The sequence below is a fragment of the Thalassophryne amazonica genome, chromosome 20 (genome assembly GCF_902500255.1).
Source record: "Thalassophryne amazonica chromosome 20, fThaAma1.1, whole genome shotgun sequence".
NCBI classification, from domain to species: domain Eukaryota; kingdom Metazoa; phylum Chordata; class Actinopteri; order Batrachoidiformes; family Batrachoididae; genus Thalassophryne; species Thalassophryne amazonica.
Window position 1 is genome coordinate 65,459,363 of NC_047122.1, and position 12,662 is coordinate 65,472,024.

Genomic DNA, 12,662 nt, shown 5'->3' on the forward strand with positions numbered 1-12,662 from the left:
AGGAACTGGTACACGCTGTCGTATACGCCGGTCCAGAGCATCCCAAACATGCTCAATGACATGTCCGGTGAGTATTCCGGCCATGCAAGAACTGGGACATTTTCAGCTTCCAAGAATTGTGTACAGATCCTTGCAACATGGGGCCGTGCATTATCCTGCTGAAACATGAGGTGATGTTCTTGGATGTATGGCACAACAATGGGCCTCAGGATCTCATCACGGTATCTCTGTGCATTCAAAATGCCATCAATAAAATGCACCTGTGTTCTTCGTCCATAACAGCCGCCTGCCCATACCATAACCCCACCGTCACCATGGGCCACTCGATCCACAACAATTGACATCAGAAAACCGCGCAACTCACACGACACACACACGCTGTCTGCCATCTGCCCTGAACAGTGTGAACCGGGATTCATCCGTGAAGAGAACACCTCTCCAACGTGCCAAACGCCAGCGAATGTGAGCATTTGCCCACTCAAGTCGGTTACGATGAAGAACTGGAGTCAGGTCGAGACCCTGATGAGGACGACGAGCATGCAGATGAGCTTCCCCTGAGACGGTTTCTGACAGTTTGTGCAGAAATTCTTTGGTTATGCAAACCAATTGTTTTCAGCAGCTGTCCGAGTGGCTGGTCTCAGACGATCTTGGAGGCTGAACATGCTGGATGTGGAGGTCCTGGGCTGGTGTGGTTACACGTGGTCTGCGGTTGTGAGGCTGGTTGGATGTACTGCCAAATTCTCTGAACGCCTTTGGAGACGGCTTATGGTAGAGAAATGAACATTCAATACACGAGCAACAGCTCTGGTTGACATTCCTGCTGTCAGCATGCCAACTGCACGCTCCTCAAATCTTGCGACATCTGTGGCATTGTGCTGTGTGATAAAACTGCACCTTTCAGAGTGGCCTTTTATTGTGGGCAGTCTAAGGCACACCTGTGCACTATCATGGTGTCTAATCAGCATCTTGGTATGGCACACCTGTGAGGTGGGATGGATTATCTCAGCAAAGGAGAAGTGCTCACTATCACAGATTTAGACGGTTTGTGAACAATATTGAGGGAAATGGTGATATTGTGTATGTGGAAAAAGTTTTTAGATCTTTGAGTTCATCTCATACAAATGGGAGCAAAACCAAAAGTGTTGTGTTTTATATTTTTGTGAGTGTACTTGGGGTAAATCTAGATTGTGTCGAGGAAAATAAGTTTTTAGGTGTGATATTGATGATAAAATTAACTGGAAACTCATATTATCATATTCAAAGAAAGTTTCTAAAAGTATTGCAATATTGAAAAGGCAAAGTACATTTTAGATGGTAAATCCACTACATACTTTGTATTGTACATTGATTGCACCTTATTTGACATACTGTGCGGAAGTTTGGGGTAATAACTATAAAACTACTTTACAATCATTATTCATCCTTCAAAAAACAGCATTAAGAATAATTCATAATTCAGGGTTTCGGGATCATACCAATCTGTTATTTATTAAATCAAAGATATTAAAACTTTATGATATGATTACATTTAAGACTGTTCAGCTGATGCATTAAGCAAGAAATAAACAATTACCTCTCTGAATTCAAGAATATTTTACGCTGAGAGAAGGAATGTATAATTTAAGGGGTACGTTTTATTTTAAAAATGCGGGCGCTAGGACGACTAGGAGGTGCTTTTGTGTTTCCATTTGTGGCCCAAAAAAATTGAATAATTTACCAGAGAAACTTAAGCAATGTCCAGATATTAACCGGTTCAAACATTTATACAAACAAATGGTATTTGGTAGATATGTATTAGATTAATAGGGTTGAGTTGTGTTAATGTAGAGGCTGTTGTACTGGAACCTTCTTTTTTTTTTCTTTCTTTCTTTTTTTTGTGAGTTGTCTGGAGAAATATTTGACTTCTTTATCTGTAACTAGGTGTTGCTGTGTTCAGATTGTGTTGGCTTTAAATGTCCATGAACAGGCATATATGCCTGATGATTTTATACAGGAGGGTAGGCGTGGATAAGCGTTGCTTCTGCCTACACCTTTAGGCACCATGTATTTGATTTATTTTCTTATAGCTCTTTTTGTTTTTGACTTTTCTGTTGAGTTTGGTCATATGAGTGAATTTCTGTTATTCTTGGGTGTCTAATAAATTCTTCTTCTTATTATTATTATAATACTTTCAAAGTGTAAAATCTTCAGAGGGCTCAGAGCTCTTCAGTCGTTCACCGTGTGACAGAGTCCAGATAAAATAGGACAGCGGCTGCAAAAGTACCATAACTTGCTTCTGAGAGAGTTATTTAGAGAAGTCCAAAATACCAACACCTGCGCCAACTCGATTAAATGGAACTCCTACATCCAGCTCTCCTCTCACCGCTGCTTTGTGCACTGGAATAAAAATATCACACAGATGAGCCAAGTCGATATCCTGCAGGAAAATACTTTTAAATCACTGATAGTCACAGCACTGTCCAAGTGATCTTTGCAGAATGAATACAACATGTACAGCAGTGAATTCAAGGCATTCATCTTTGAGAACAGGCTCCAAAAAAGCTCCCAAACTACTGGCTCCTCATTTTATAGACCGTCATGCTACAATCCTCAGTGAGAGACTTAAATTCCACCAAAACTCGTACAGTGAGTGTGCCAGCGTGTAAATATCACTTTACCTTTATTGTCTCGTGTCGTCACGATCAGCCTGTGGGGCACTCGAGGCGAGACTTTCAGCCCCACGCGCACCTGGTAGAATCTGCACACAGTCAGAAAGAAAACGAATCAGTCAAACAAAAACACTCAAGTCCGTCTCTTGTGTCTGCACTTGAAATGTACAACTGTCTGTCAATCATGTCACTCCTAACGAACGAAACACATCGCAGGGCTGAGACAAACTCCGTGTGCTCAACACACCACCACAGAAATGGACAAGTAAGTATATATATTGGTGCTTCTCACAATATACAACTTCATCATGAAGTCATTCACGCCAATCAATCACAAATATTTTACTGATAAATATATGCTTTAGATCAGGGGTGCCCAAACTTTTTTGAACAGAGATCTACTTTTAAAGTTGACAGTGTATCAAGATCGACCAAGCAAAGCACGTGGTGCAAAGAATAAGCACAAGTATGCATACGTGATCACAGAATTAATAGTCACAGTTTAACTAAGCTAACAGTTCACTATTTGCATTCACAATGCACAAAAAAATAAATGAATAAAAATACTGACTTTTGAACTGTTTACATGCCATTTTTGTCCACAGTGTAACTTATTTCGGCTCTTTAAGCTGTTATGTTGCTTCAAAAACATTTTTTTCTCATTTTCATTTTTTATGGGTTGCCATGGAGACACGTCACCTCCAGCAAAGTGGCCAATCTGAAAGCGAGAATTTGTACTTCCGCGACTGGCTGCCAATGAAAACAAGCTCGGGCTGCATTGTCTATTGAAATCAGCTGGTTTTGTTTTGTCTCTAACTTGTTTCTAACAGCCAGCTGACGGCTCTCACTGCCTGGAATGATGAGATTTATATACCAAACTGAGCTGAAATGAACCATTGTCCATTAAATTGACTTTATTGATGAGTCTGACCCCTTTGAAAAGTGACCATACGAGGTCTATTAGAAAAGTATCCGACCTTATTATTTTTTTCAAAAACCATATGGATTTGAATCACGTGTGATTGCGTCAGACAAGCTTGAACCCTCGTGCGCATGCGTGAGTTTTTCCACGCCTGTCGGTTGCGTCATTTGCCTGTGAGCAGGCTTTGAGTGAGGAGTGGTCCAGCCCCCTCGTCGTTGTTTCATTGCCAGTAAATGGCGGAATGATTTGGGCTTTTTTTCCATCAGAATTTTTTCAGAAACTGTTAGAGACTGGCAGCTGGAAACCATTAGAAAAATTAATCTGGCTTTCGGTGAAAATGTTACGGGCTTGGTAGACAATAAGGAGTGTTACTGTCACTTTAAGGACGGCCCCCAGCGGCTGTGGGGCGCGCCGTGCTCCGAAGCCGCCATCGACAGGCTGAACGACCATTTCATTTCTAAACGGATGGCTGTCTGGATCCGTGACCATCGTGTGCCATTTCTTTGGTTATCACAAGAGCTGGACATCAACCATTTTCCAGAAGATTTCACTTTTAACAAGAGATTTTGTCATGGAAAGCCGAGCGGAGGCTTTGCGCGTCACAATGGATTCGCTACTGGAGCGAGACAAAACCACCTCCGTTTTGGTCTCACAGGACGGCTTTGAGATGGCATTCAGACAGCTGTCGGTGGTTTTTCCATCGAGCGATTATCCGAGAAATTGTGGATGTGCCTGGACATGCCAGAACATGTCCCATGAGGCTTCATCACGGCGTTGCTGTGCGCCATGCAGCACCGCCGCGACGCGCGGAATTCCTCCGCATGTCTGTCTCAATGTGCCGAAAAAGTGCTGACGTCCACGTCTTTTCACAATTCCTGTGCTAGTCAGACGACGTCCTGGATAAAACACAGCGTCCAGTTTGGAAATGAACGCCACATTCCACTGTTACAGGAGTTTTTGTCATGGAAAGAGGAGCGGAGGCTTCGCGCGTCGCGGCAGTGCCGCATGGCACAAATCAACGCCGTGATGAAGCCTCACAGGACATGTTCTGGCATGTCCAGGCACATCCACAATTTCTTGGATAATCACTCGATGGAAAAACCACTGACAGCTGTCTGAACGCCATCTCAAAGCCGTCCTGTGAGACCAAAATGGAGGTGATTTTGTCTCGCTCCAGTAGTGAATCCATCGTGATGCGCGAAGCCTCCGCTTGGCTTTCCATGACAAAATCTCTTGTTAAAAGTGAAATCTGCCGGAAAATGGTTGATGTCCAGCTCTTGTGATAACCAGAGAAATGGCACACGATGGTCACGGATCCAGACAGCCATCCGTTTAGAAATGAAATGGTCGTTCAGCGTGTCGATGGCGGCTTCGGAGCACGGCGCGCCCCACAACCGCTGGGGGCCATCCTTAAAGCAGTAAGACTCCTTATGGAAAAAAAGCCCAAATCATTCCGCAATTTCCTGACAATGAAAATCCGTCGAGGGGGTGGACCACTCCTCACTCAAAGCCTGCTCACAGGCTAATGACGCAACCGACAGGCGTGGAAAAACTCACGCATGCGCACGAGGGTTCAAGCTTGTCTGACGCAATCACACGTGATTCAATCCATATGGTTTTTGAAAAAATTAATAAGGTCGGATACTTTTCTAATAGACCTCGTATTACATGTATTTGTATTGCATTTGGCGTTGTTTTCGTCGGCCAAAAACGGCCACCAGAGGGCGCCTTGTAAAATCTGCACAGCCCATCCTCTGCATCTGCACTGAAAAAAGAGAATGTTTGAACCAACTTAAAAAAGTGTTACAATTTGTAAAAACCTGAATGAATTAAGTTGTTTGAACTTAAGTTTGTAAGTTAGAGTTGATTTAACTTTCCAAACTTAAGTTCAAACAACTAATTCTATCAGGTTTTTACCAATTGTAACACTTTTTTAAGTTGGTTCAAACATTCTCTTTTTTCAGTGCATATGGAATCAACACTTTGTACAAGCTGACAGAAATCAGGTGCAATTTTCAGATCAATGATTTTGCTTCAGGTTTACTCATTGGCAGGTTTCAACAATGAAGACTAAACACTAAAATATATAATTTTATAATAAAATTAAATTTCACAAACAACGTAGATTCAATTTGCGATGTTAAAAATGTGAACGAACTGCAGAATATGCAGCATTGTTTTGTGCTAAAACTAATTTTTGCACAAAAAAATACATAATTGCACATTTACACTTTTCCTCACATTGTGAAAAAAAGCACCTTTTTTTCCTGTTCTACATACAACCCCTGGCAATAATCATGGAATCACCGGCCTCGGAGGATGTTCATTCAGTTGTTTAATTTTGTAGAAAAAAGAGGAGAGGAGCTGATAAAGTCATTGGCCCATCAATCAAATGCTACTCTCCTGTCAAATTACATTGAACAGACATAAAATTTCAAACCCCCTCTGAGGTGATGACATGAGGAAGTGGAGGGAGCTAGATGCCGTCTTGTGGAATTATATTGGATTGCTCTTTGAAAAAAGGCCACGCTTGGGCTTGTTGTATTCAGATGAAGGTAAGATTTCCAGTCAGACACATCAACTGATGTCTTGTTGAGAAATGAAAATAAAATGTGAGTTCTACTTGAAAGGAGCTGCAGGAGGAGCTGCCCACTCCAGAATAATTAGCAGTTAAAGAAGAGGGGCGACACAGTGGCTTAGTGGTTAGCACTGTTTCCTTCACAGACTTGTGTCCTGTCAAGGGTGAACCCCGCCTGATGCCCTATGACTGCTGGGACAGGCTCCAGCACCCCCGTGACCCCTAACTGCAGTAAGAGGTTAAAAATGACTGACAAAGCAGAGGAACTTTAAATGAAGTGGCCAAGAAGTGAAGTTAAAACTGCAGCCTATAATTTTTAAAATAAATAAATAAAATAAAACTCTCCAGAGTTTTTTTTTTAAAGAGGAAAACAAACAGTTAAATACATTTCATCCAGAAACTGTTCCCAGTGCTTCACTTTTTCCACATTTTGTTATGTTACAGTTTTATTCCAAAATGGATTAAATTCATTTTTCCCCTCAAAAGTCTACACACAATACCCCATAATGACAACGTGAAAAAAGTTTTGGGTTATTTTGAGGTTTTTGCAAATTTATGAAAAATAAACAGACTAAGAAATCATATGTACATTAGTATTTACAGCCTTTGTTATGAAGCTCTAAACTGAGCTCAAGTGCCTCCTGTTTCCACTGATCATCCTTGAGATGTTTCTACAGCTTAATTGGAGTCCACCTTGGGTAAATTCAGTTGATTGGACATGACTTGGAAAGACACACCCCTGTCTACATATACAATCCCACAGCTGACAGTAAGAGCACAAATCAAGCATGAAGTCAAAGGAATTGTCCACCAGTCAGGTCTGTATGGTAGAGTGTCCAGACGGAAGCCACTCCTTAGTAAAAGGCACATGGCAGCCCACCTGGACTTTGACAAAAGGCACCTGAAGGACTTTCAGACCATGAGAAACAAAACTCTCTGCTCTGATGAGACAAAGATTGATACAAAGAACTGTTTGGCGTCATGTTTGGAGGAAACCAGGCACCATTCCTACAGTGAAGCATGGTGGTGGCAGCATCGTGTTGTGGGGATGTTTTTCAGCAGCAGGAACTGGGAGACTAGTCAGGATTGAGGGGAAGATGAATGCAGCAATGTACAGAGACATCCTGGCTAAAAACCTGCTCCAGAGCGCCTCTTGACCTCAGACGGGGTGGACGGTTCATCTTTCAGCAGGACAATGACCTAAAACCACAGCCAAGATCAAGGAGTGGCTTCAGGACACTCTGTGAATGTCCTTGTGTGGTCCAGCCAGAAGTCCAGACCTGAATCCGACTGAACATCTCTGGAGACATCTGAAAATGTCTGTGCACCGCCGCTCCCCATCAACCTTGATGGAGCTTGAGAGGTGCTGCAAAGAGGAATGGACCAAAATGCCCAAAGATAGGTGCACCAAGCTTGTGGCATCATATTCAAGAAGACTTGAGGCTGGAATTGCTGCCAAAGGTGCATCAACAAGTACTGACCAACCAAGGCTGTGAATACTTAGCTACATGTGATTTCTTAGTTTTTTTATTATTATTAATAATAAATATGCAAAAGTTTCAAAAATACTTTTTGTGTTGTGAGTAGGTAGAATTTGAAGGAAAAAATGAATTTACATTATTTTGGAAGAAGGCTGTAATGTGGAAAAAGTGAAACACGGCGAATACTTTTTGGATGCATTGCACCACACCACACACACACACACACACACATATATATATATATATATATATAATATATATATATATATATATATACACACACACACACACACACATATACAGTGAGGAAAATAAGTATTTGAACACCCTGAGGTTTTGCAAGTTCTCCCACTTAGAAATCATGGAGGGGTCTGAAATTTTCATCTTAGGTGCATGTCCACTGTGAGAGACATAATCTAAAAAAAAAAAATCCGGTAATCACATTGTATGATTTTTTTAATAATTTATTTGTATGTTACTTCTGCAAATAAGTATTTGAACACCTGTGAAAATCAATGTTAATATTTGGTACAGTAGCCTTTGTTTGCAATTACAGAGGTCAAACGTTTCCTGTAGTTTTTCACCAGGTTTGCACACACTGCAGCAGGGATTTTGGTCCACTCCTCCATACAGATCTTCTCCAGATCTTTCAGGTTTTGAGTTTCAGCTCCCTCCAAAGATTTTCTATTGAGTTTAGGTCTGGAGACTGGCCAGGCCACTCCAGGACCTTGAATGCTTCTTACGGAGCCCCTCCTTAGTTGCCCTGGCTGTGGTTTGGGGTCATTGTCATGCTGAAGACCCAGCCATGACCCATCTTCAATGCTCTTACTGAGAGAAGGAGGTTGTTTGCCAAAATCTCTCAATAATGACCCCATCATCCTCCCTTAAATACGGTTGCAGTCGTCCTGTCCCCTTTGCAGAAGACCACCTCAGAGTATGATGTTTCCACCCCCATGCTTCATGGTTGGGATGGTTTTCTTGGGGTTGTTCTCATCGTCTAAACATGGTAAGTGGAGTTGATTCCAAAAAGCTCTATTCTGGTCTCATCTGACCACATGACCGTCTCCCATGCCTCCTCTGGATCATCCGGATGGTCACTGGTGAACTGCAAATGGGCCTGGACATGCTGGCTTGAGCAGGGGGACCTTGCTGCCCTGCAGGATTTTAAACCATGACAGCATCATGTGTTACTAATGTAATCTTTGTGACTGTGGTCTCAGCTCTCTTCAGGTCATTGACCAGGTCCTCCTGTGTAGTTCTGTGCTTTCTCAGAATCATCCTTACCCCACAAAGTAAGATCTTGCATGGAATCCCAGACCGAGGGAGACTGACAGTCATCTTGTGTTTCTTCCCCTTTCTAATAAATAATCATAACAGTTGTCTTCTACAAGCTGCTTGCCTGTTGTCCTGTAGTCCATCCCAGCCTTGTGGCAGTCTACATTTTTGTCCCTGGTGTCCCTTAGACAGCTCTTTGGTCTTGGCTATGGTGGACAGGTTGGAGTGTGATTGATTGAGTGTGTGAACAGGTGTCTTTTATACAGGTAACAAGTTCAAACAGGTGCAATACAGGTAAAGAGTGCAGAATAAGAGGGCTTCTTAAAGAAAAATTAATAGGTCTGTGAGAGACAGAATTCTTGGTGGTTGGTAGGGGGTTAAATACTTATTTGCAGCAGTAACATACAAATAAATTATTAAACAATTATACATTGTGATTTCCGGATTTTTTTGTTTTAGATATGTCTCTCACAGTGGACATGCACCTAAGATGAAAATTCAGACCCCTCCATGATTTCTAAGTGGGAGAACTTGCAAACGCAGGGTGTTCAATACACTCAACAAAAATATAAACGCAACACTTTTGGTTTTGCTCCCATTTTGTATGAGATGAACTCAAAGATCTAAAACTTTTTCCACATACACAATATCACCATTTCCCTCAAATATTGTTCACAAAACCAGTTTAAAATCTGTGATAGTGAGCACTTCTCCTTTGCTGAGGATAGTCCATAGCCACCTCACAGGTGTGCCATATCAAGATGCTGATTAGACACCATGATTAGTGCACAGGTGTGCCTTAGACTGCCCACAATAAAAGGGCCACTTTGAAAGGTGCAGTTTGTTTTATTGGGGGGGGATACCAGTCAGTATCTGGTGTGACCACCATTTGCCTCATGCAGTGCAACACATCTCCTTCGCATAGAGTTGATCAGGTTGATGAGGAGGATTGCGTCAGGAAGGGCATCCGGCGTAAAACAAGCCAACCCAACTATGCAGACTCAGAAATCGAATTCACCATACGGATCGGTCGCGGCCCGGGTTAACAACCGTCCGCCACCGATGCTATTGCCCAAACAGGGTGCCGGTGGAAGTTGGGCTACTGCTTGGCGAAGACGACGAAGAAGAGGAGGAAAACGTTGCCACGAAACAGCGGGAGAAGAAGAAAACTAGAAGGTGGAAATGAGAGTGGGGACTTGAATGTTGGTAGTATGACTGGTAAAGGGAGAGAGCTGGCTGATATGATGGAGAGGATAAAGGTAAGACATATATGTGTGTGCAAGAGCCCAAGTGAAGGGAAGTAAGAGCAGGAGCATCAAGCGGTGGGTACAAGTTGTTGTACCATGGTGAGGACAGGAAGAGAAATGGTGTTGGGGTCATTTTAAAGGAAGAGTATGTTAAAAGTGTGTTGGGGTTAAGCGAGTGTCTGACAGGGTGATGAGTGTGAAGTTGGAAATTGAAGGGGTGATGAGAATATCATCAGTGCATATGCCCACGGTAGGTTGTGAGATGAGGAGAAAGAAGATTTCTGGAGTGTGTTAGATGAGGTGGTGGAGAGTGTGCCCAGCATGAAAGAGGTGGTGACAGGGAGCGACTGTTGGTGAAGGGAACAGAGTGATTGAGAAGTAATGGGTAAGATATGGTATCAAGGATAGGAATGGGGAAGGACAGCTGGTAAGTTGATTTTGCAAAAGGATGGAAATGGCTGTTGGTGAATAACCTACTTTAAGAAAAGGGAGGAGCACAGGGTAACATATAAGAGTGGAGGAAGGTGCACACAGGTGGACTACATTCTTTATAGGAGATGCAAGCTAAAAGAAATCACAGACTGTAAGGTGGTAGCAGGAGAGAGTGTCACTAGACAGTATAGGATGGTTGTTTGTAGGATGACTTTAGAGGTAAGAAGAAGAGAGAGTGAGAGCTCAACAAAGGATCAGATGGTGGAAGCTGAATGAGGAAGACTGTTGTGTGAAAATTTAGCGAGCAGGTGAGAGAAGCACTAGTTGGAGGGAAGCAGTTTTGGACACTGGAAATTACTGCAGATGTGGTGAGGGAGACAGCTAGGGCAGTACTGGGTGTGACATCTGGACAGTGGAAGGAAGACAAGGAGACTTGTGGTGGAATGAAGAGGTCCAGGAAAGCATAAGGAGAAGAGGTTGGCGAAAAGTTTGGGATAGTTGGAGAGATGAAGAAAGTAGACAGGAGTACAAGGAGATCCTGTTGGGGAAAGTGTAGTGACACGGACCCACAACAGGGGGCGCAAATGAACGGTCAATAGATGAGCCAAAAGGTAACAATTTAATGTTGTGAATGTGCACAACGATTATACAGACAATCACAGAATCTGATAGCAGTCAATACACCAAGGTGACGTGTGGGCAGGCTCGAGGATAGAAGACGTCTGTCCTGAGAAGAGCCGGGACCACACGATTTCCACCATATTGGCCTCTCTTCATTGGCTTCCTGTTAATTCTAGAATAGAATTTAAAAATTCTTCTTCTACTTATAATCAGGTCCCATCTTATCTTAGGGACCTCATAGTACCATATCACCCCAATAGAGCGCTTCGCTCTCAGACTGCAGGCTTACTTGTAGTTCCTAGGGTTTGTAAGAGTAAAATGGGAGGCAGAGCCTTCAGCTTTCAGGCTCCTCTCCTCTCATAGCAGCATTAAACTTGGTCCGTGAGCAGGAAGTCGGGGTTTGACTGAACTGCCCACTTTAAGTGAGCTGTGAGCTTTTCATCCGCGGTTTTCTGCAGCAGCAACGACTCGTCCTCACCTCTTAAAGCATGGTGACAACAGCACACCTGCACTGAGCTTTACAAAGACATTTTTATGCTTTTTTCTCCTTTATTTAGAATTCTGAGCTGAGACGCTCCATATCTGCTCATTAAAAACAGCTGATCCTCCGCGACGCGTCAACAATTAACACTATTTTCCACTCAAATGCACCTAAACTCTCTTCTGAGGGACCACATGATGTGAAACGCAATAAAACTTTCTTATCTGTAAATCTGGTCATGTTTTCTGGATAAATAAAAGTTATCCATTCTTTGTGCTCAAACGCCAAAGCAGGGGCGAATCTGATGAAATGGGTGCGTGGGACAAAGAGTTGCCCCCCCACAAACACCCTAGATTAAAGGTCCAGTTTTTAAGCTGTTTTTTTTTTTTTTTACTACAACTACTAATACTACTTAAAATAATAATAATTTTTACAAGTAAAATGTTTAGAGAGAATTTAAATGTTAGAAAAATGTTAGGATTTAATAGTTACATTTATAAACAATGTAGGTTAGAAGTTTTGCTGTTACAGTGCTGTCAACAGTTAAATATGAGGTCAAGAAAGAGGTCTTCATTTTACTTTTTATAAAACAAGTATTTATTTTCATTGAAGTCAAGAAAGGGTGACTATAAAGTGAGTTTTGGCAAAACAGGTATCATTGTCATGTTGAGGTTGTTGTTGGCAGCTGGGGAAAGTAACTAAAGCTAAAACTAAGTAACTAGTAATCTAACTTAGTTACTTTTACAATTGAGTAATCAGTAAAGTAACTAAGTTACTTTTTCAAGGAGTAATCAGTAATTGGATTACTTTTTCAAAGTAACTGTGGCAACACTGCATATATATATATATATATATATATATATATATACACACACACACACACACAATTTTTCCAGAGCTGTTCAGACCTCTCCTTCTACCTGAAGCAACTTGGCAACCACCAAACACAAGAAGTGCCCTCATCTGATGAAATTAAC

The 12,662-nt window shown here is 42.1% G+C and overlaps 1 protein-coding gene across 1 annotated transcript in view; it reads right to left on the minus strand.

Annotated features, from left to right (window-relative positions):
- Positions 1-12,662, minus strand: part of fam135b (family with sequence similarity 135 member B) — a 113,628-nt gene that overhangs the window by 72,955 nt on the left and 28,011 nt on the right. Inside the window, 1 exon segment of the mRNA XM_034160784.1 lies at positions 2,658-2,737. Coding sequence (XP_034016675.1) covers positions 2,658-2,737 — 80 coding nt within the window.